This window comes from Dromiciops gliroides, chromosome 2 (genome assembly GCF_019393635.1).
Source record: "Dromiciops gliroides isolate mDroGli1 chromosome 2, mDroGli1.pri, whole genome shotgun sequence".
Classification (NCBI taxonomy): Eukaryota; Metazoa; Chordata; class Mammalia; order Microbiotheria; family Microbiotheriidae; genus Dromiciops; species Dromiciops gliroides.
This window is the reverse complement of record NC_057862.1, coordinates 531,015,548-531,040,603: the sequence shown is the minus strand read 5'-3', so window position 1 is coordinate 531,040,603 and position 25,056 is coordinate 531,015,548. Positions and strand designations below refer to the sequence as shown.

The 25,056-nt window shown below is 44.2% G+C and overlaps 1 protein-coding gene across 11 annotated transcripts in view; it reads left to right on the top strand.

The window, feature by feature from the left end:
* FGFR1 (fibroblast growth factor receptor 1) overlaps positions 1-25,056 on the top strand; it is a 75,653-nt gene that overhangs the window by 33,056 nt on the left and 17,541 nt on the right. For 5 of the 11 annotated variants that reach the window (XM_043983295.1, XM_043983292.1, XM_043983298.1 and 2 more), the window contains 3 exons: positions 21,256-21,522; positions 23,133-23,222; positions 23,648-23,820. In XM_043983295.1, coding sequence (XP_043839230.1) covers positions 21,256-21,522; positions 23,133-23,222; positions 23,648-23,820 — 530 coding nt within the window. The remainder of the gene's footprint in view (positions 1-21,255; positions 21,523-23,132; positions 23,223-23,647; positions 23,821-25,056) is intronic. The other 6 variants (XM_043983297.1, XM_043983296.1, XM_043983299.1 and 3 more) reach the window with 3 other exon arrangements.

Below are 25,056 nucleotides of genomic sequence, written 5' to 3'. Positions count from 1 at the left end.
ATGATGCTGCTAGTCTAACCCTTCCCTCCATTTTACAGATGAGGAAACTGAGATCCAAAGAAGTTAATTGACTTTCCAAAGGTCACACTGGCAATACACATCAGAGTTAGGATTCAAATACTGGTGTCCAGACTGGGTGTCCATCTCAGGGCTCACTCCAACCTTTCCACATACTGTTGTGTAGTCATGTGTTTCATGGAATCTTTATGGAGGTAGCTAAGTAGCACTAAAGAGAGACCACTAGACTTATAGTCAGGAAGACCTGAGTTCAAATGCTACCTCAGACACTTAGTAGATTTGTGACCTTTGGCAAATCGATTAAAGGCCTCAGTTTCCTTATCTGTAAAATGGAGATAATAACACCTATCTCGGGTGAGCTGTAAGGATCAAATGAGATCATATTTGAAAAGCATGTTGCAAATATTAGAGTGCTATACAATTGTTAGAGGGATTTTTTTAACCCAGGTATAAAGTTTTACATTTATTCATATCAAATTTCATTTAATTAGATTCAAACCATTATTTTAACCCACTCAGCTAATTTTAGATCCTGATTCTGTTACTCAGTATATTAGTTATCCCTTCCACCTTTGGGTCACCTGAAAATTGATCTGCATGCTGTCTATAACCTTCATCCAAGTCACTGACAAAAACTAAATACCAAGTGACTAAGGAAAGTTCATAATAATATTAAGATTTTAATGGTTTTGATTGGGACTGGGACCTGGGTGTGAGCCCCTTTAGGATACCATCACATCCCTGGAAGGAGAACAGGTATGAGTCAGGAAGCAGGGGTGGTACATAGAAATTGCTGAAAATAAGTGTTATTTGTTCAGAGACACCATACTGTTTTCTAATCCCCCAAGCAACTGAGGATCAAGGGAGATTAAGCTTTCATGGAAATTCTAGAAGAGAGATGAAAATTCAATCCATCCTCCATACCAAAATAATATTCCTAATATACAGGCCATTTTTATTCCTGTATTTTAAGACTTTTGGTGCTTTTCCATTACCTGTAGGAGAAAATAAAAACCCTTTTGCCTGGCGTTAAGGCTTTATATCATCAGGCTCCAGTTCATTTTTTTAGCCTTCTCTCAGGCTATATTCCCTTTTATATACTCTCCTGCTCTTCTGTCTCCCTACATTTGTATGGATATCCCCTATGCCTAGAACACAGTCCATCTAAACAGTTGGTCAGTAAGCATTTATTAAGTGTCTACTGTATGCCAGATGCTGTTCTGTACATTTTACTCTTGAAATCCTTCTCTTCCTTCAAAGCCCCAGCAAGGTACCACCTTCCTCCATCAAACCTTCCTTAATCCCTTCCACTCACAGCCAAGAGCCTTCCTCAGCTCTCTCTCTTCTAGCTTCCTGTGCATTTATCATATAATTAGAATTGCCTCTAGATCCCCTTTCCTATACCCCATCCCCTCTCTAAAGAGATCTTTAAGATCTTTGAGGGAAGGGACTTTCATTTTGTCACAATTTTATATCCATTGCTGAGTGGTGTTTTTGCAGAAAATAAGTTCTTTAGTAAATGTTGGATTGAATTGAAAATCATTTTCATCCTACTTAGACTTCCCTCCACCATATCTTCTCAGAACAGAAGGTTTGTGGTAAAGTGGATAGTGCACTGGACTTGGAGTCAACAAGACTGGAGTTCAGATGTGGTCCCAGACTCTATCTGTGTGACCATGCGCAAATTACAAATTACTCAGTGTCCCCTTACATAAAATGAAAATAATAATAGTACCTACTTCAGGGGGTTGTAAGATGTTTGCTTTACCAGTCTTAAAACACTATATAAATGAAATATATCATGAAGAGGAAGATCCCGATACTTTACTTTAACAATCTAAATTTCTTTAAAAACAAAAGGCAAGATCATGTAATCTTCCAGGTGATGAAATTTAAAAAGCAGGCTGCTTGTGTCATGTCTGTGTCTGGAATAGCTGTGCTAGTGAAGAGATAGGAGATGGGGGTGGGGACAAATACTGAGCATGTTCAGGTGCTGTACTTCCTTTTCTCTCAGGTAGATAGCAGGGATGGATAGGAGGTGTTCCCTTCAGGCTAGACTTTGGGCTTCCAGGGTACCACATTAGTCCCCGAGCTTTGGAGTAGGATTCTGATGCTTGGCAACAAGAATTTCTCATTGGTGAGCCTGCTTGAGCTCAATTTCTTACTCCCAAACAACAACCTCTCTTGGGGAAGGGGAGGGATCCAGGTTAGCCTGTTTGTTAGGAGGAGGTTGGGACTCCTGGGAGGGGGAAGGGCAGCTCTGCATTCCTTTCTTTGAAGGAACCTGACCAGGCTTTAGGGTCAAAGAACTGTGGTGAGTAGGAGCAGCAGCATTACCATTCTCCTGTTGATTCATCTCCCATTTTTCCCTCCTCCCCCCACCCTTAATGATCTTTCCATTACAGAACCCAGACCAGGAAGTTCATGACAGGTCGCAGCTGCAGACACATGGCTGGGAGACCTCAGCCGGGCCAGTTATGGTGGGAGGGTCCTCTAGCTACACGTCCCTTCCCACCTCCATTTCTCTCTGCCTCCCATTGCACCTCCCCCCACCCCCAACTTCTCAAACAGTTTAAGGAACATTTCCCCTAATATGACCTAAGAGAAATAAGGGACCTTGCAGTCTGTAATAAGACGCTTTGCTTAAGTTAGTAGTCTATTGTATTCATTTTAGAAAGTGTTTCCCCCACTTTCTTTCTGCAAATGCAGGAGAGGGCAGGCAAGTTAGCTACCCAAGGACTTTTCGCTCCAAACTTCACAAAATTGGCCCTTGTAAAAAACCTTGTTAGATGACATCTAGGTGGTGCAGTGGATAGAGGACCGGACCTAGGGTTAGGAAGACCTGAGTTCAAATTCAGATCCAGACACTTATTAGCTACACAAGTCACTTAATTTCTGTCTGCCTCAGTTTCCTCAACTGTAAAGTGGAGATAATAATAGCCCCTACCTCACTGGGTTGTTGTGAGGATCAAAAGAAGTAACATTTGTAAAGCTTAGCACACTACTGGCCACGTAGTGGGTACTTAATAAACACTTGTCTCCTTCCAATTAAATCTCAGTCGTTAATCATGGTAGGGAATCCAGGTGAGTGAGGGGAGAGAATTTGGTTCCATTCAAGTCGAGTGCTTTGCCCAGAAACTTTGCTTCCTGATGAGGTTTTAGCACATTCCTCAGTGCCTCTGGAAGTAGCCGATGTTGAAGTCCAATCTAATTTTACAAGCATTTATTAAACACTTACTATTTGCAAGGTAGAGGAAGAACTGAGTTCCAAGTCCCACTTTAAGTACTGGCTCTGTGACCCGGGAGAAATCACTTAAGCCTCTTAGTCCTCTGTACCCACCCAAGACCCGTTTTTTGCCGGAGCAATTTTTACTTGGCCCTGGGTACGTAGGTATGTAAAATAGATATACAGAACCTTTTCCTGTTGCCAGGTTTTTCATGACACCCATTTTAAGGAGCTGGGCTCTAGACTAAGATTGTTCATTCAGAAGACCTGAATTGGAAGAGGGAGTTTGTTCCTGAATCAATGAAATGACAGTTTTGGTACCTATCCTTATTCGCAAAACTCTGTGCTAGCTGATATAAAAATTAAACAAAGATAATCCCACCCCCAAGAAATTTATGTTGGGGTAGGGGTGGGGGAGATATGCAACATGTAAATCTCAGGCTTAATACCTTAGCAGCTATGGATGTTTGTTTTGGGGTTTTTTTATTGTTTTTGTTTTTCCATTTACCCCAGTATGTTATCATCATTCAGCCTAGGGGTCAGAAGAATGAGATTCCAGTCCTCATTTGCTCACTAGCTGTGTGGGCTATTGCAAGCCACTTAGCCCCAATTTACTCATCAGAATAATGCGGATAATAATACCTATGTGTGTATTTCATTGAATTGCAAGGATCAAATGAGATCAGATATGTAAAAGACATAATGTTATGTAATGTAAGGTATTATTATTCTCTTAAAGGCCCCTCCAGCATCCTAAAGGGGCAGCCACCACACAGGGGATTACTAGTTCCAGAAGTGTTCCTTTTCACTTTTTTTTTCTAAAGGCACAAAGGCAGGGACATCCATTTGGTGCCAGATTTGATAGTGACAAAGATAGGTTGTTAGGTATATCAACTGCTTTGACCTCTCTAGTTAAGTAAACTTGTCTCCTGGGACAGTTTTGTCTTCTGGGGATCATAAGGTTTAGAGACCAAACAAGCTTTATCTAGACAAACCCATCCCTCATCTTGGCGAAGTTGCAAGACCAGGAACAAAGTAAGGTGAGATCTTGGTTTGGGAAGTCGGGGTATTTGGATAGCATTTGTTTTCCAATTTGTCCCAAGTGAATCTGGGAGACTCTGAGTATGGGGAGAGGGTCGTTTTGGGGGGAGAGTCTATTAAAACTTGCTATTTGGTGGGCACATTCCTCTGCTAATTACTTAATTACAGTCCCTAGTCCACAACTGGAGAGAACCACACTCAGTTGTGGGAAGGGGAGGAGGAAAGGTATGGATGAGGAAGGGGAAAGGCCACCAGCATAGAATATTATTAGAAGCAGGCCTCGGTGGCCACCACCTCAAACTACGATGATCCTTTACCCCACAATTCTTCCTCAGTAACTCTCCTCAACTCTTCTCCCTCCTCACAAGGTCTACCACATCTTGTCCTTCCAACCCCAGCCAAAGTCCTGGCTGTTTTCCCAAATGGGGGTCACTGCGCCTCTCCCTTCTCTCCCACCCCCATTTCCTCTTCATCCTCCTGGGCTTTTGGTAGACTGCATGCTTGATATGAGTCAACAGTGTGACATAGCAGACGGGTGGAGGGGGGGGGGACACTTAATTTTATATTGGGTTGAACTAAAAGAGGAGACATAGTGTACAGACCAGTAGTGGTGGTGACAGCCCCACCGTACTCAGCCCTGGTCACAATGCATCTGGAATCAGTTCTGGACACTGAATTTGAGAAAGGATATTGATAATCTGGAGGACAGCCAGGATGGGAAGGACCTTGAAAACTGGTTAAAGGAACTTGGAATGAATAGCTTGGACTAGGAAGACTAGGGTTTGGAGATGGGAGGAAGGGGAGGGGAACCTAAGGTCTGTCTCTTTTGTATATGAAGCACTATTTTGTGGAAGAGTTAGGAGGATGGGGCTCATTCCATGGGACTCCAGTGAGAAAGTCAGGTTTGGGCTGTGTGGGAGGAAATACTCCTTTACAATTCATTAGCACAATCCCAAATAGAGTGGGCTGTCTAGTGGAACTGCCCCTCACTGGGGGCAGGGGGGGGGGGGCAGAGTCTTAGAGAAAGAGCTAGATGTCCACTTGCCAGGGAACCTGTGATGGGTTTGGCCAGTGAACATCTTCCCAACTCTTGAGATGTTGGGGGGTCCTAGGATTCCCTGCACCCCAGCCACAGGAGCTTAGACTGTTTCCTCTCTCACAACCAGCTTTAGGGAGCTCAGAGGAAGAGGAGGAGGAGGAGGAGGAGGGAGGGCGCCTGGGACCTTAAAGCCCCAAGACCACTTGCTGCCTGGGCCCAGGCCCTGTACTAAATTACAGTGACGAGGTGAGACGCACAAAAGACAGAAATCTTTTTTTAATAAAAACAAAACAAAACCCCAGACCCCTGACCCCCCCACCCCCAAGCCCCTGGGCTGCTGAATGGTGAGGGCTTCCTGTCAGGATTAGCAGGGCTGCTGGGCATGTGTGTGCTGCCTTTTCTCTTCAGGAAATACCTTTAGTAAGCCCCGGTGGGGTCACCATGGCAACGAGAGAGAGGACCTGCTGACAGAGGCCATTCAGCCGCCATTGTTCCCCCAGCCCCTTTGTTGGGAGCTTTATTGCTAGCCCTCTGGCAAACACAGCAGTTTGCACCGTTTTGTCGGGCTGAATGTGGAGTTTTTACATTTTAATGGGATCCTCTGGCAGCCGCCCATTTGCATGCAAAATGCTTCTTCCTCCTTTCCCTCCTTCCATTTAAAAAAAAAAAAGCCCATCTAACTCCAAATCCCCCAGGCCCAGAGAGGCTAATGAATGCTGCAGAGCTTAGGGGTATCAGCCCCCTTCCCCCAGGTCCCCTCTTCCCACCCCTTTGCTCCCCATTTCCACTATGGGGAAGGAGAGAAATAGTCATGAAATTGTGGCTCTCTGGGTCTTCCCACTCCCCCAGACCCTTCTACATGGGGAAGTTCTCACTAGGGGCTTGGGTGATTTCACCCCATCTGGTCCGGCCTTTGCCAGACCAAAGTAAGTTTTCAGTTCCATTTCAAAGCTAAAATAAAGTAATAAAAAACCTCTACAGAGGGTTCCCGGAGTCCTGCTGCGCTGCTCTGTCTTCCTTTTGAGTTCCTTTCAAAGCCACCCTGAGTTCCACCCCCACCCACAATTGCCCCCTCATTTAGCTGGAGAGTTTGTGCCAGAATTGTAAACACCCCTAGACCACCAGTCTCCACCCCTCTCCCCACTTAGAAAGGCCTTTCCCTGTCGAGTTTCTACTTATAAGTAGAAATACTCAATCAAGAATAGTTATTAGGAGATGAATGACACCCTTAGCCCCACCCTCTTGATACTGAAGGAAGAAGTATGAATTTTTTTTTTCTGATCCTGTGGGCCTTTTACTAGCACTCAGCAGCATCCTGGTCCTTCCCAAGGAGCACAGTTACTATCAAAGGCATGTGCCCACCAAATAGCAGTTGTGGCAGAAGTCCTCACAACCATAGAGACAAGACACACACAAATATCTTGAGAACAAAGCATCATGGGATTACTTCAAGGTTCCCTGACTTCATTGGTGTAGATACTCCTTGGGTGCTTTTGTAGATGGGCTTCCTGAGCTGTGGTGGCAGAAAGAATAGCCAGGTGACTAACCTCCTGGGGATCAACTTCTCTGAAGTTATCTTGACTGGTTCACCCAGAACAGACACATACACAGTCTCTTATTGGGCCTATCACTGGGCTTAGGCTCAATGCCTTTCCAGCTTGGGATGGGGAGGGACATACCCTATGCTGCCACAGCCTCCTCATGGAAAAGATCTTTAGTGAAGGAAAATATGAATAGAGTAAAAAAAAAATACAATACAAAACCATGAGTAGACATAAATGAGAATAAGAAAAAGGACTGGGAATGGAGTTAGGGAAGGTTTTTTTGTTTTTGTTTTGCAGGGCAATGAGGGTTAAGTGACTTGACCAGGGTCACACAGCTAGTAAATGTCAAGTGTCTGAGGCCGGATTTAAACCCAGGTACTCCTGAAACCAGGGCCGGCGCTTTACCACTGTACCATCTAGCTGCCTCTAGGGAAGGTTTTGAAAAGTCCCCAGCTAAAATCCCCACCTTCTACAAGAAACCTTTCCCAATCCCCTTTAAGTCTAGTGACTTCCCTCAGCTGATTATCTGTGCTTTATCCCATGCATATCTTAGATGTTTGCATGTAGTTTCTCTCATTAGACCAAGTTCCCCGAGAACAAGGACTATCTTTTTCTATTCTTTGTAACCCCAGCATTTAGCACAGTGCCTGGCACATAGTAAGTGTTTAAGAGATGCTGATTTGATGGATTAGAAAGCTGATTTTTTGTAGTAGCTTGTGTTAGCCATGGATTTTATAAGGAAGCAAGCACCTTGAAGGCAGCAAAGGCTTTTAAATATTTTTCTTTGTCTTCCACCAGTGACTCTCACACAATAGGTACATAATTTGTTGAATGAATAGCTTATCATTAGAAAAGAAAGAAGGGGGGAAATCCATTAAAAAAAAAAGAGGTATTCCTGTATATATGGGGGATGAGTGGGAAGTTGAGGAGGATTAGTAAATAAATTGGCTTATTATTGTGGGTGGGGCTGTATCGGAGATTATAGATGGAGAAAGGAGTTTGGAAAAGCATAAGGGAGAGATGTCAAGGGCAGCTAGTTGATAAAAAGAAACTTTGAAACCTATACTTGAATGCTATAGATTTCAGTTTATATTACATTTGCTATGAACCACACAACTTAGCATAGTTTAAAGTTTAGCCTAGTTAAATGTGAAGAACACTGGACTCAGGGTCAGAAGGCCTGCATTAGAGCCTTAGCTTAACCACTCACTACATTGGACTTAGTGGCAGAAAGCTTAGGTTCAGAGCTGACCTACATCTGGCAGCAACAAGTCACATAACTTCTGTGGGCTTCAGTCTCATCTGAAAATGAGGGGATTGGATTAAAAGAGGTTCTTGGGGTACCTCTTTCCAGCTCTAAATCTGTGATTTTAAGATACTCTTTAAGGCGCCTTCCAAACCTAATGTTATAGGATTCCATAATTTACTTAACTACTTAATGCCTCAGTTTCCTCATCTATAAAATGGGAGCAGTGCTCTCTTATAATTGCCCCATAAGGCAGTTATGAGGATCAAATGTGATATATATACACACATACACATGTATATATATTTGTATAACAGATAAGGAAATAGAAAGATAGTTACAAAGTTTTACACACACACACACACACACACACACATATATATATGTATATATATATATATATACACACACACAAAACTTTTGTAACTTTGTAACTATCTTTCTATCTACCTATCTGTTCATCTATCTGTAATTTAGTTGGATACATATTAGCTTTATCTCCCAAAGCAAGATTGTAAACCACTTGAGGGAAGCCTTATCTTGACCTTCCTTCCCTTTTATCTGTCCCTGTATCTCAATATATCCTTATTCATTGATTGATATAACAGGAGGTAGGCATGGGATGGTGAATTCTTTTGTCCCAATAACTCTTAAAGTCTACCTACTAAATTATAGAGAGGTCATGATCTGCAGTTAGACACACAAGGAAATCACAGCTCCTTGAAATATCAAAGAGGAAATTTGAGCATGTTGACGATAGGAGGGAAGGAAGAGAGGAGGAGGTTAAATAGCACACTGGAGCCTGAGAGCAGATGAGTGAGGATTCTTATGAGGTGAGCAAGAGATGGAAGGCAGAGCCCAGATGGAGCCATCCACGTGAGTTCACTTTTGAGAGGAGGAAGGACCTCTCTAAGATAGTAGGGAAGGAAGGCAGGGTTCTGGGGAGAGGGGTGACTAGCTGCTTCTGCCAAAGGTTCTTAACCTTCTCCAGTGAAATAAAACAGATCATTAGGGGTCATCAGCTGTAAGCTGTAATCAAGGCTCAGAATTTGAGAAGAAAGAAGGTTTCAAATAGCTGATTTGGGGAGTGAGCCAAGGAGTCAATAAAAGCAGAACAGGAGCACTGTCAATCTATGGCCAACACAGATTGTAATTGGAGTGGGTCAGGGCTGCCCCCTGCTTTGTAGCCCTAACAATGTTTTATGCTACACTGGTACTATCTCAAAAAAACAGAGCCTAGGGCTGATCTTCAGCCCAGAACTGGGAGTCAGGGGACCTGGGTTCTAGTCCAGACCGTCACTTACCTGCTCAACCTATTATTCCAGCCTCTTTGGACATTACACCTTTTCCCTTACTCTGCAATCCAGACAGACTGGACTTCTCTCAATTCCTCATTTCAGAAAAGACACTCTCCTGTTCCCTACATGCCTGGAATGCACTGCTTCCTTTCCCATAATGCCCATCTCTTTCTTTAAGATGTCCCTCATGCACTATCTCTTTAATGAAGCCTTCCTTTCTATTTTTTTGGAGGCAATTGGGGTTAAGTGACTTGCCCAGGGAGCACAGCTAATAACTGTCTGAGGCTGGATTTGAACCCTGGTCCTCCTGAATCCACAGCTCTGTCCACTGTGCCACCTAACTGCCCCTTGAATGAAGCCTTTTATGATCCCCCCAAGTGCTAGTGCCCTCCCTCTCAAACTACCTTATATTTAATTACTTTATCCATATTATTATTCTTTCTTTTTTTTTTTTTAGTGAGGCAATTGGGGTTAAGTGACTTGCCCAAGGTCACACAGCTAGTAAGTGTTAAGTGTCTGAGGCTGGATTTGAACTCAGGTACTCCTGACTCCAAGGCCAGTGCTCTATCCACTGCGCCACCTAGCTGCCCCTATCCATATTATTATTAACTTCATATTTTTGTATGTAATTGTAATCTCTCCACTAGAATGTAAGAGGTTATTTCATTCTTTGTACTTGAATCCCCAGCACCTAGAATCATGTCCATTAAATAGTAGGTGCTTAATAAAATCACTTAAATTCTGTCTTCCAATTATACAAACACTTAGGTGTAAGAAAATTCAGGACAACCCCCACTAAAGAATGATAGTTGTTTTACCTTACAGGGTTGTTTTGTGTACAAAAAGAGTGTGAAAGTGCTTAGAAAATTTCAATATAGGGTTAGAGGGAAATCAATCCTTGGGGGAAAGGACCCTAAGGCCCTAAAGGGAATAGCGCTCCAAGGAGTTTACCTTGGAATCTGGAGCCAGCTAGAAGGCTGCTTCTGTTTGTTAAGCCCGAGGATCAATGGTCTCATTTGTCTAAAGCTGGTGGGTGGGAATCAAGAAATGGAAAGTGTGTGGGCTGAGAGTAGGTTGTAGTCTCTCTTAGAAGAGTTAATACTTTTTAACATCCTTCCCCAACCCTCAAGAGTTGCCACCCAACCGGCCTTTAAGCCTTGCCTTTCATTCTCCCCCACTTTCAAATTGAAGAGATTTTGTAAACAAACAAGGCAGGTAGTAGAATCTGAATACAAACTGTTCTGCCTCGATCAATTAACAAACATTTATTAAGTATTTACTTACCTTATGTTGGTCACTGAGAAGTGCTGAGGACACAGAGAAACAAAAAACAGCCCTTGTCCTTCAAAAACTTCTGTATTCTGGGAGCAGTTAGGTAGCTCAGTGGATAAAGCACCAGCCCTGGATTCAGGAGGACCTGAATTCAAATATGGCCTCAGACACTTGACACTTAGTAGCTGTGTGCCCCTGGGCAAGTCACTTAACCCTCATTGCCCCAAAACAAAAACAAAACAAACAACAACAACAAAAACTTATGTATTCTGGTGGAGATAACAGCTATGACAGTGAGTTGAGTTGCATTTGGGTGGAACAGGAGAAAGAGAAGCAGCTATGTTATTTTCCCAGATGAACCTTTTATTTTCTGATCATAATCTTTTACATCACTTTATAATTAATGTGGCAGCTAGATGGCATAATGGATAGAGCACCTGCCCAGGAGTCAGGAGGACCTGAGTTTAAATTTGGCCTTAGATACTTACTAGCTGTGTGACCCTGGGCAAGTCACTTAACCCTGATTGCCTGTTTCTTCATCTGTAAAATGAGCTGGAGAAGGATATAGCAAACCTCTCCGGGATCTTTGCCAAAACCCTAAATGGGATGACAAAAACTCAGATGCAACTCAACAAACCTATGCCTCATTTTTTTACCTTTCAGGAGTAGGAAAGCCTTTATTGGCCATAGTAGCCAAGGGCATGAAGAGAGCACTGGCACAAGGAATAAGACCAACGTTCTAAACTCTTCCACTAACTTCTTGTTGTTCAGTTGTGACCCTTGGTAAAGATACTATAGTGGTTTGCCATTTCTTTCTCCAGCTCATTTTACAGATGAAGAGACTGAAGCAAACAGGACAAAGTGACTTGTCCAGGGTCACACAGCCAGCAAGTGTCGTGTCCAGGGGACAGCTAGGTGGTGCAGTGGATAAAGCCCTGGCCTTGGATTCAGGAGGACCTGAGTTCAAATCCAGCCTCAGACACTTGACACTTAACTAGCTGTGTGACCCTGGGCAAGTCACTTAACCCTCATTGCCCTGTGCAAAAAAAAAAAGTGTCAAGTGTCCGAGGTTGGATTTGAACTCAGGTCCTCCTGAATGCAGGACTGATGCTTTATCCACTATGCCACCTAGCTGCCTCATAATGAGAAAGCCACATCACCTTACCCTTTGAGGCTCCGCTGAAGGGATTGGACTACATGAATAAAGCTATTTCCAGCTCTAAAATTATTTTGGGCTACAGCAACTCATAAGAGTCACTTATTAAGTCAAGGAGGAGTTGCAATTAGGATTGGTGGAGGAAGCACTGATACTGATGAAATCACAGCTTTGAAGGAGGTAGGAGGGAGGGGTATTCTGGAATAGTTCCTAAATATGTGAAAGCCCTGTGGTTTTATCAGAGTGGGGAACCACAACCTATTTATGATTTAATACAGGAGTTCTTGACCTTTTTTGTGTCATGGACCCTTCTGGAGATTGGATGATGCCCATGTGCTTCCCTTCTCAGAAAAATGTTTCTAAATAATCAAAGGGAAAGTGAAATTTCAGTTAGAGGTTAGTGAAAAGAACAATGTATTTTTTCCCCATTCAAGTTCACAGACTCTCAGGATCTATGGTTCTTTAGGCCCCCAGTTAAAAATTCCTGGTTTAGTAGATAACTCGGTCCTAAAGTTACCTGAGGCACATCAAGATAAAGTGACTTTCCCTGAATCCCAAAGCAAATATGAGAGATTTGAACTCAGGTCTCTCTGACTCCAAACCCAGCCACCTACTGAGTACCACAGGCTGCCTCCAGAATATCGTGTGCTGATATTTATGTAAAAACATGGAGTTTATGTTAATTTATGAAATTATATCCCAAGTATTCCATCAAATTGGATCTCTTAAGAACAGAGCTGATGTGTTAACTTTTTTCAAAGTTTGTGTATAATGATAATTATAATAGCTAACATTTACATAGCATATAAAGATTTGCAAAGTGATTTACCAATATTTTCTCATTTGATATTCACAACACCCCTGGAAGATTAGTGCTATTATGATCTTATTTTTACAGATTAGTTAACTGAGGCAAGCAGAAGCCAAGTGACTTACATACAGCTCACTGATAAGAATCTCAGGCAGGATTTGAATTTGGATTCCAGGCCTAGTATGCTATATACACTGTGCCACCTGGATACTTCTTTTCTGTAAGTGTCAAGAGTCTGAGGCCAGATTTTAACTCAGGTCCTCCTGACTCCAGGGCCGGTGCTTTATCCACTGTGTCACCTAGCTGCCCCCTGGATACTTCTAAGTATGTTCATCCGTGTTCCTTGTTGACATGTTCCATGGGAGAAAGTATTTTCATGGGAAGTAACTTCTCACATTGCCACTTACCACCTGTGTGGTAAATCATTCTGGGTCACAGTGTTCTCAGATGAAAAAGGAAGAGGTTGAACTCAGTCTGAGGTCCTTTCCACGCCTATTGAATACACCAGGGGCATTTTCTTTACCCATGTGGTCAGGTTTTCTTTATGTATAGGTACTACCCATTTCCCTATAGCATTTGGGCTTCCCCCCTTTTTTAATCATAAAAGTATTTTATTATTTTCCAGTTACATGTAAAGATAGCTTTCAACATTTGCTTTCATAAGATTTTTAGTTCCAAAGTTTTCTCCCTCCCTCCCTTCCCTCCCCAAGACAGAAAGCAATCTGATGTAGGTTATATATGTACAATCACATTAAACATATTTCTGTCGTGTCATGAAAGAAGAATCAGAACAAAAGGGAAAAACCTAAAAAAAAAAAAGTAGAAACAGGATAGTTCAGTCTGTATTCAGAATCTACAATTCTTTTTTCTGGATGTGGAGAATATTTTCTATCATGAGTCCTTTGGAATCGTCTCAGATCATTACACTGCTGAGAAGAGTCAAGTCTATTGCAGTTGATCATCATACAATGTTGCTGTTACTGTGTACAGTGTTCTGATTCTGCTCACTTCATTCAGCATCAGTCCACTTAAGTCTTTCTAGGTTTTTCTGAAATCTGCCTGCTCATCATTTCTTACAGCATAATAGTATTCCATTACATTCATATACCACAACTTGTTCAGCTATTTCCCAATTGATGGGCATCCCCTCAGTTTCCAATTTTTTGCCACCATGAAGAAAGCTGCTATAAATATTTTTGTGGGTTCTTTTCCCTTTTTAATTATCTCTTTGGGATACAGATCCCCCATAGCATTTGTTAAAGACATCCTTATTTCTTACTACTCCCAATACGAGCCCTCTCTACTGAAGTCTATCACCTTCTCCCTGTTTCTCTATGGCTATAAGCCATAAGCACCCGTATAGATCTGCTGATGCAACTCCTTCTACTTGGAGAACCTTTCTCTTTACCATTCAGAATCCCACATTCCCTTTCTTTTGTTTTTTTGTTTTGGGAGGGGCAATGAGGGTTAAGTGACTTGCCCAGAGTCACACAACTAGTAAGTGTCAAGTGTCTGAGGCTGGATTTGAACTCAGGTCCTCCTGAATCCAGGGCCTGTGCTTTATCCACTGCACCACCTAGCTGTCCTCACATTCCCTTTCAGGACACCTCTTGAATTCTACCTCATCTATTAAAAAAATGCTTGTTTAGGGGGCAGCTAGATGGCGCAGTGGATAGAGCACTGGCCCTGGAGTCAGGAGGACCTGAGTTCAAATCCAGCCTCAGACACTTAACACTTACTAGCTGTGTGACCCTGGGCAAGTCACTTAACCCCAATTGCCTCACTAAAACAAAACAAAAAAATGCTTGTTTTGTTTTCCATTTGTTCCTTATTCAAGCATTCTTTTCTTTGTTTCATGAGCAATGAAGAGACAGGTGGTGGGTGTCAGCATTCTGCAACATATAACTAAATGAAGGATTTCCAAGAACACATGTAAAAGATATCATGATAGGAAGGAAAAGTGGGCTGGCCTTATGGCAAGGGTGAAGGATAACAGAGAGCAAGAGTCCTCTATTATCCTCAAGATGTTGGGGGAAAGGGGAACTAGGTGGCACAGTGGATAAAGCAACAGCCCTGAACTCAGGAGGACCTGAGTTCAAATCCAACCTCAGACACTTGACACGTACAAGCTGTGTGACCCTGAGCAAGTCACTTAACCCTCATTGCCCTGTCCAAAAAAAAAAAAATGGCAGGAGAAAATAAGGAAAACTGCCCTTCCACCCCGCCCAGTCCCTACCCCATGGTAAGCTTATGGGAAGACATGGGCATAAAGGACAGACATGAATGGGTTTTGATTTCTGTCATTGGAGGGAGCAGCCAGATTCACGGATGGAAGGAGAACTGACTCTAGACCTGTAATTCCTAACTTTTTTGTGTGTGGTATGGACCCTTTTGATAGTCTGGTGAAATCCAAGGAGCCCTTCTCAGAATAATACCTCTAAATGCAGGAAATAACATACATAGGATTACAAAGAGAATTAATTATGAAATATAGTTATAAAAATATTTTTTAAAGATGGACCCTAGGTTAAGAATCCCTGCCCCGGATTCAGAGAATCTGGGTGAACATCTCACCTTTGACACCCACTTCCACCTATGGGCACATCATTTCATTCCCCTGGAACTCGGGTTCCTCATCTTTATAGTTTGACTGTATAACCTGTGATGTCCCTTGAAACTCTAAATCTCAGATCCATTTGAGTGTATTTCAGGTGGTTTTTATGTCATGTTTCTTCAAAGGCAAAGAGACCATGTCCTTTCATATGATCCTAGACACTTAAATGAATATGGCATTTGAGTTAAAAGGTTCTAGCCTCTTCTTTTGCCACTAGAGTGGGAAGGTCTAGATCTCTCTCTCTCTCTCTCTCTCTCTCTCTCTCTCTCTCTCTCTCTCTCTCTCTCTCTCTCTCTCTCTCACTCTCTCTCTCTCTGTCTCACCACCTTGAGTAAAGGAGCCTCCCTCACCAGGCACACACTGCCTGTTCCACCCCATGCCCCACATACAATAAATTTAGATGGCAAGAGGGACAAGCGTTTATGAAGAATAGCTTGAACCTGTTGGTTTATTAGACTTTGGACCAGAGCACTGTATGGCGTGGGAAGGATTCAAGCCAGCCCTGCCACCAGCAAAATGCCACACCTGTTGGCTTGTTTTAGGTTACAGAGCAATAGTGTTTGGGGGGAATGGGAAAAAGATGGGATTAAAGGTATCTTAATTTGCATTTGCTCAAGAATAACAACAGATCTTTTCTCTGATTTAGTGAAAACTGAAAAGGAGTCTACCCTAGACGTTTTCTATGTTCACCAGTTATTGAGAGTCACTGAGAAGTGTGTTCCTGTCCTATTAGTCTTCAGCCCACTTAAAAGATGGCATTTTACCACATCTTTTACAAAAATAAAAGAGCAGGGAGATCAATGGAGGTAAATGTGAGAGGGGACTGAAGAAGGTACTTGGGAGATGTCTGTCATATAGGTATTTATCTTGGTAGTCCCAGGACCTGCTTCTGGACTTAAGTTACCATTAGAGTTCAGGATGGTCCCAACATCTTACCAGGCTCCTGTGTTTTCTTGCCATTGGTTTTTCCCAGTCCTTAAGGGGTAAGGAAATGTTGACTCCAGAAGGTGAACGTAAGAGCAATCTGGACTCTTAACTAAGTACTCTGACCCTATGGTCAGCCATTTCAGTGAGATGGACATGTGAATCCTTCCTTTCTCCTTCCCTTTCCACTATTTTTTTGGGGGGCGGGACAATGAGGGTTAAATGACTTGCCTGGGGTCACACAGCTAGTATGTGTCAAGTGTCTGAGGCCAGATTTGAACTCAGGTCCTCCTGACTCCAGGGCCAGTGCTTTATCCACTGTGTCACCTAGCTGCCCCCCCAGCCCGCCCTTTTCTGCTATTCTTACACTACTAACTCCCAACCCATGATTACTTTCCATTCCAGCCAAACTGGGCTATCCATTATCCCCTGTTCTGATCCTGCCCTAACCTGTCTCTTTGCCTTTGCCTATAATGTATGTATGGGGTGGATTCCTACCCACCACCATCTCCACTTTTTAAAATCCCTCCTTTCAGTGTCTAAATCAAGTACCTTCACCATGAAGCCTTCCTCGATTTTCCCCAACCCCCAGCTAAAAACGATCTGTTTCTTTTTCCATTTATCATAAGACCTTGTACAGACTTACCCCTTGTATGTATCATATTCCTTTTTGTAGCAGTTACATGTGTATATCCTGACTCTTTCCACTTCTTATTAGACTATAAGCTCCTTAAGAACCTTGAAATGAAGTAGACCTGATTTCAAATCTTGCCTCAGATATTTACTAGAAGTGTGATCCTGGGAGAATCAACCCTACTACTCTGCCTCAGTTACGTTATTTGTAAAATTGGGATAATAATAGCACCTACCCCTATCTCACAAGGATCAAGTGAGATAATATATGTAAAATGCTTTGCAAGAGTGGTATATATGTTAGCTATTACTTTATCTTTATACCTCCAGTGTCCAGATGTAATTCCTTTAACTTAATAAAGACTTGAATTGACCTTGTGTCCTGAAATCTACAACTCCAGCATCTTCTTCTTTTTTTACCTTATAATAATAATAATGTAGATAGTACTCAAGCAGTGGTGTCCAACTCAAATAAAAACAGGAACCACAAAACTGTATATAAGGAGCTGCATACTTAGAAAACCACATATTAACATTATTTATGTTCTGTTGTATTTTTATTTATTGTGTTCAATACTTCCAATACTTTTGTTCAGTACTTCTAGTGTGAGAAGTCCAGGGGTAGAATGAAATTCTAAGGTAAAAAGGTTTCTGTGGCAAGCATGGTAGACAAAATCCAGAGAGTCAGAATTCAGGCACTGGGATATGCCCAGAAAAACAAAAACAAAAAACCCTGCTCTCAAGAAGCTTGCATTTTAATGGGGGGAGGGAAGGAGGGGAAGGGGAGAGACAATGTATTTGTATGAATCAGAACATACAATATAAATACAAAGTAGGGGGTGAGGAGTGAGGACCAAGAAAGGCCTCCTGGATGAGGTTATACTTAAGTAGAATCTTACGGAACACCAGAGGGCACAGCTAGGTGGCTCAGTGGATAGAGCACCAGCCCTGGAGTCAGGTGAACCTGAATTCAAATTTGGCCCCAGACATTTACTAGCTGTGTGACCCTGGGCAAGTCACTTAACCCAGATTCCTCCAAAAAGAAAAGAAGGAAGCCAGAGTTGAAGTTAGGAGGGAGAGAGCATTCCAGTCATGGAAAACATAGAAATAGGAAATGGAAAGGTCATATTTAAGGAACAGCAAATAGACCAGTGTGGCTGGATCATAATTCTCATGCAAGCAGTAGAATGAAGGAAAATTGGAAGGGAAAAGGTCAAATTGGAAAGAGCTAAACAAAGGACTTTATAGTTGAACATGGAGGTAATAGGGAGCCACTGGAATTTCATCAAGATGACATGTTATAACATATAATGAAACTCCAAAGTGTGTTGGATGGAGGTGGTGTGGTACAGTGGAAAGAATCTTGAACGCAGAGTTCTGGTTTTGGCAGGACTGCTTAATATGTGTGTGACCTTGGTCAAGCCATTTCCTTTTTCCTGGGTCTTGGTTTTCTCATCTGTAAAATGAAAGAGGCTGGACCATATGACAACTTCCAACTCTTGGATCAGACCATGCAGGATGGGGTCAAAAATCAGATGGGCAAGAGAGACCAATAGTTAACAATAGATAACAAGCATGAGTAACTTAATGGCTCAGTTATTGGACCAGGAATGTGGGGCGTTGTTGGGAAGGGTCAGTGAGAAGACATTTGGCTGAACATAGCGAGCGATAGAGAGAAAATGCTGACTTGGTAAAGTGGATCCAGACTAGGGAGAGAGCCTTGAGTGCCAGAAAAAGGAGTTTTCATTTTACTGTAGTATACTTGAGCAAGACAGTGATAGGATAAAAGCACTTTAGGGAGATTAATCTGGCTGCAGTATGTGAAGCCAAATGGAAAGCAGTGAAACTGAAGTCAGGGAGGAATGATATGGTGAAGGCAGAGACAGTGGGAACAGAGAGAAAAGGAGACAAATCCCAGAAACATTTGGAAGGAAACTTGGAGCAGCCAAAACAGCACAGAGAGGAGAAAAACTAGGCCCGGAAGCCTGTACATATCAGACAGAGGAGTTTTGTTTGCAGACTGCTCTGGGGACAGGTGGGAAGCATTTTGTCTTCAATCCAAGTTGTAATGAGGCAAAGACTGTCTCAGCAGGGCCCTGTCTTCTTTCTTTCTTTCCTCCTGGGGAAAATGCCATTTGCTTTCCTTGGCACCTCTTGTCCTTGGGACCTGTTGAAGTCAAATATGTGATGCCAGAGGCTAAGAATTTGAGTTCACTGTTTGTCCAAAGGCTGGTAACTTGGTACAGATCAAGAGAGGCAAAATATTTAATCAGTGAGGTCACTGGAGGGAAATGAGACTTGATCAATAAAAGTGTTTGCTGTTTTCCTTGAAGGGTGGCTGGCCTCTCTCAATTGCTTCTTATTGTCCAAGCTGGACAATACCACAAACTGTTTAAAATATAAAGAATAGTGTCTTTTTAAAACCACAGAAACTTATTTTTAAATCATTAATGCGGTTTATTTCACCTTGGTATTTTATTCAGCAGGATTGGTGAAGGTTGTGGGTCATGCTGTCAGATCCATAGGATAGCTGTCTTTGGGCCAGAGGTTTTCTAACAGATGTTTCTCTTTTAAGATGCATTATTTTCTTGGGGGGTAGGGAAGGAAGGGGCTAGGAACATGATTATATAATTATGATATGCATATGTATCACTACTTATATGAACACAAGCTCACTAAACCTCTGCTCTTTATTAAGAGGGTAGTCTATTTTAAATAAGTAATGACAAATATGAACATCTCATTTTTGTGCAAACCCTAGCACAATATGTGGTGGTGGAAAGAACACTAGATTTGGTAGACAGGAGACCAGGTTTTAATAATGGATCTGGCACTGTATGTATGACCTTGGGCAAATCACTTGGTTTTCCTCCTCTGTAAAATGGGGTGGGATTGGGGGGGGGGGAGGGTAGTGGACTTAATCCCTAAGGTTTCTTTTCAACCAAAAACAACAATCTATAGTCTTCTGCCTTTACACCTTTAGAAATTTCCCTTGACCCTCTGCCGCAGGAGGAGAGTATTGGAGAATAATCGAGCTGCTATTTGGGTTCTCAGTGTTGGGTGGATTGAGCAAAGGGTTTAGCCTGGACTCCCCAGAGTCCAGACGCCATAGCTATGGGGAGAGACTTGTGGTACATGCTAAGGTAGAAACACCCAAAGCAGGTTTGTTCAGCTCCTGAGTGAATCAGGAAGAGTGAGTAGTGTGCTGAGTTCAAAACCTAGACTAGGGTGCTGGACAGGAAGAGGGATCTAACTTGCAGGAAGGAAAGGGACACTTCACGTCCAAATTGAAGAAAGGGACTGAGGGAGTGTCATAGTGTTGTCAGAGGACCAGTCATGTCCATTTCTCGGTATATCTATATCGTGTGTGTAGTGAAGGGCAGGAGTTAGAGGGGTGTTTGAGAGAGGCTGTAGGAACTCATGAGGGAACCTTAGCTGCCACGGCCAGCCCTTTCAGCAATCAGCTCCGTTGTGTCTCCTGGGAGGAGAGGTGGGTGAGGAGAGCAGGATTGGGGTGGATGTGGGGGTGGGGGCGGGGGCGGGGAAGATAGCTTGCGAGAGTAAGCCCGAAGGATAGGATGAGGAGAAAGGACCTTTGTGTACGGCAGCCTCATGCTGCCAGGCAAGTGTGGGGCTTTGCGGCAGCTGCGAGCCTCTGTTTCTAATGTTGTAGAACGCTAGGAATCCTCGGGCCCCGACACCTGTTAACTGGAGGTTTTCCTGGGCTGACCTCTCCCTGGGCTGTCACTCTCACAGAAGTGACTGCCTTGTGTGCCAGACCCTGCACTCTACGAATTATTTAAGCATTCTCCCGCCCCCGGCTAACAAGCCGCCTACTTCAAATTGGGAGGGGGGCGGGGGTTAGGAAGATGGGCAATGCCTTTCTTTGGAGCAGGGTGTGTTCGGCATTCATCAGGGAATGGGACAAGAACAAGGTAGTGCTGGAAAGGGAACTGGGGGGCTGTGTCCTCTAGGAAGTGACTGTTTTTGGCTGACGGCCAGCCAATAAGTGTAGGCAGACAAGATACCCTGACTGCAGAGGGATGTTGGGGCGGAGGGGGGGGGGAGTGGGGGGCGGGGAGGAAGGGCCTGGGATAGCTAGCCTTTTCCTTTAGGATTGAGGGAAATGAAACGTGAAATGAAATGCTTAATGCTGCCGCAGCTGCTTTCTAACTTCTGCTTTTTTCTTCCTATATTCTATGAGAGAGTCGGTTGGGAAAGAGGTGGAGAAGGGGATTCTGGACCACCCTTTGCCAGTCCCCACATTCAGCTGCCACCCTTTCGGTTCTGTGGTCCCCATGCTAGTGGTACCTTGGATGCCATGGCTCATACTCAGCTAGTGTAATGCCCTTTGTCTCTTCCCTCCCCCTTTCCCTGTCTCTTCCCTCCTCTTCTTTATCCCTCCTGCCTCTGCGGGTGGCGGGTGGCGGCAGCGCTGCCCTGGGGAGCCCCTGTGGAAGTGGAATCCTCTCTGGCGCACCCTGGTGACCTGTTGCAGCTTCGCTGTCGGCTAAGGGAAGATGTTCAGAGCATCAACTGGCTGCGGGACGGGGTGCAGCTGGTGGAGAGCAACCGCACCCGCATCACGGGGGAGGAGGTAGAGGTGCGGGATGCCGTCCCCTCGGATTCCGGGCTCTACGCCTGTGTGACCAACAGCCCCTCAGGCAGCGACATCACCTACTTCTCCGTCAATGTCTCAGGTTGGTAGCAGTGCACCTCCCCACCTCTCTGATAGTCTCATGGGGAGGTGATGCTCCCCTACTCTTTCATGATTTCCCGCACCCCTCCCCACTCTGCTTCAGAGCCGCTGCCCACTAACCTTGCTGCCCGCCTGCCCACTGCCTGGCTTAGCTCTCGGGTGATGAGAGCCTCATTGAGAAGACCTAGGGGGCTCCAGATCTTCCCCAGAACACTAGCTGATTGCTCCTAAATAGGGAGCATCTCACCGCATCCTCACTGTCACGGCATGCCCAGATGTCCAGGGTGCCAGATGGTACTCAGCTGCTCACTGGACAGCTGACATCCCTCAGCCTTGATACACATAGTACAATCACCCCATCTCAATGGAGCTGTATGAGTGACAGTGCAGAAGAACATGCACATGCACAGCCTTACCCTGCTAAGCTAGAAGAACACCTGTGACCATTTTCCTTCTGAGCTATTTTGCAGGGAACCATAGGGCTCCGTGGCATTGGCCTCTTTAGAGGCCACTGTTCTTCCACTGTCAAGGTGCAAGAGTGGGATTTTCACCAAAGCAGGGCCCAAGGGGGTATGACAAGGACTTCTGTGAACCATCCATGATTCTCAAGAACATGGGCTTGTACCTCCTAGGCAGCAGGCATCATTGAAAACAGGCTGCTACCCAGGGATACATGTGTCCTAATGTCATCAACTCTGCTCTGAAGCACCAGGAGGGGTTGGGAAAATATCTGACCTAACCTTGGATGGTTATTGGCAAATGAAACTGACCAGGGTGGGTGGGGCTGAAAGGTTTTGTGTTGAAGATTCTTCTGGATCCTGCTCAGGATGTGCTTGTTGGGAGGTGGTATTGTCAGAGGCATTGGTATGAAGTGAGCTTTTTGCCTTCAAGAAAGGCAGGGCAGGGGTCAGTTAGGTGGTGCAGTGGATAAAACGCCAGTCCTGGATTCAGGAGGACCTGAGTTCAAATCTGGCCTCAGACACTTGACACTTACTAGCTGTGTGACCTTGGGCAAGTCACTTAACCCTCATTGCTCTGCCAAAAAACAACAACAACAACAAAAAACCCACAAAGATTAGGGAGGAGAGAGAGATGGTTGACATCTGTCACCATGTGCATTAAAAGGCAGTAGCTGGTGGCACAGTGGATAAAGCACCGGCCCTGGATTCAGGAGGACCTGAGTTCAAATCTGGCCTCAGACACTTGACACTTACTAGCTGTGTGACCCTGGGCAAGTCACTTAACCCCCATTGCCTTACCAAAAAAAAAAAAGGCAGTAGCTGTAGCCTCTGTAATTGATGACGGTGAGTTTTTCAGGGCAGATTTAGGGTTGGAGGCAGGGACAGCGCATGAGACGAATTTGAGTGAGGGGGCAGGAGTGGGCATGTGAACTTCTGGTAACTATCAAGCAGTTGCTATTACATTACATTGGAAGTTATTCCTTGAGGGGCAAGTGGCTTTTGGGGGTCATCTCTCTTTATGTCAAGCAGGGAGACTACTCCTCGGACAGTTGTGGATGCCAGGTATCAGTGCTGCTGTGGTTTAGAGTGTCTGGGAAGCGCCCTCCCTCCTTGGAGATAACTCCAAATGCTTCTTCCTCTTCCTTCACAGATGCTCTCCCTTCCTCAGAGGATGATGATGATGATGATGACTCCTCATCAGAGGAGAAAGAGTCAGATAACACTAAGCCAAACCGTACGCGTGAGACACTGTTTCCTACTTTATTACCTGCGGAAATTGGGGGGTTGGAGCAGGTCAGGGTGCAGGGAGGGTTAGAGAGTTGTGCCCACAGGTAGTTTAGACTGATGGGAGAATGAAGTAGTCTCTGGGAAAAGGTGGGGGCAGGGTACTAGGTGCCCCCAAATGCACAGTTAGTTACCTTAGACTCATGGCAGAGGATGGTGGGCTTTGATGGGGCAGGACTGTGAAATAATCCCCTGAATAACCCAGTTGGGAATAGTTCACTTGGGGCTAAGTGGGCAGTGCCAGTCACTTTTCCCAGACAGTATGCCTGGCATCATGGTCATTCCTGGGAGACGTGTCACACAGCACTGACCCAATACTCTTGCTTCCTGGTCTGGCTGATTCCCCCTTTGCTTCTCTTGGTTCACCCTTGGCCTTGGCAGCCGTGGCTCCATACTGGACATCACCAGAAAAGATGGAAAAGAAATTGCATGCGGTACCAGCAGCTAAAACAGTGAAGTTCAAATGCCCTTCAAATGGCACTCCTAACCCCACTCTGCGCTGGCTGAAGAATGGCAAGGAATTCAAACCTGACCACCGGATTGGGGGCTACAAGGTGGGGCTATGTGGGAGGTTGTTGGGAAGATGAATGGAGGATGACAACCGAAAGTGGAGCTTCTGAGAGCAACCAACAAGCATTTCTTAAGTCCCGTGCTTCTTGTGCCAGGCCCTGTGCTAAGTTCTGGGGATACAAATAAAGGCAAAAGACAGTCCTTGCTCTCAAAGAGTTCAGTAACTAACGGGGGTGGGGGTGGGATACAACAGGAAAACAACTATATACAGACAAGAGATATGCAGGATAAATTGGAGATAATCACAAAGGGAAGGCACCAACATTAAGGGACATCACAGGAGAAAAGCCAGAAAAGTTGGGAAATGGAAATGAAGGAGAGAATTCCAGATAGGGGGACTATCTTTTGTAAGGTATAGTGTCGCTGCATCACAGAGTATGTGGAGAGGAGTAAGGTATAAGAGTGGACCAAGGGAGAACGGGCTTTTAAAATCCGGGGGATTCCATATTGATTCTGGAGTTTATAGAATGGGTGGGGGAGGGCAGGGGAACATAGACGTGTGCTTTAGGAAGGTCATTTTGATAGCTGAGTGGAGGATGGGCTAGAGTGAGGGGAAAGGAGAAAGAGAGAGAGACAGACAGACAGAGAGAGAGAGAGAGAGAGAGAGAGAGAGAGAGAGAGAGAGAGAGAGAAATCAGAAGGCTGTTGTAATAGTCTAGGCATGAGGGGCAGCTAGATGGCACAGTGGATAAAGCACCAGCCCTGGATTCAGGAGTACCTGAGTTCAAATCCGGCCTCAGACACTTAACACTAGCTGTGTGACCCTGGGCAAGTCACTTAACTCCAATTGCCTCATCCCCTCAAAAAAAATTTTTTTTTAAATAGTCTAGGCATGAGGTGATGAGGACCAACACCTGGGTGGTGACAGTTTGAGAGGAGATCAGGGATCATATAAGGAAGCTGTTGTAAAGATACAAAATGCAGGACTTGACAACTGCCTGGCTGGGGGGGGGGGGGGCGGTGCCAAGAGAGAGAGTGAGGAGTCAAGGATGATAACAAGGTTTCAAAAGCCTGAATAACTGGGAGGATGGTGGTGCCCTCTGAGTGAGTACTCCTGTGTAGTTGATAAATTATAGGAAAGTTAAGAAGAGGGGAGGGATTAATGGGAAGGATAATGAGTTTGTACCCTCCCCAAATACAACACAGTACAGGGAAGTATTTACCTAATAAGTATTTGTTTGATTGATAGGAATAAGAAGGGAGTGAATATATAAGAGAGA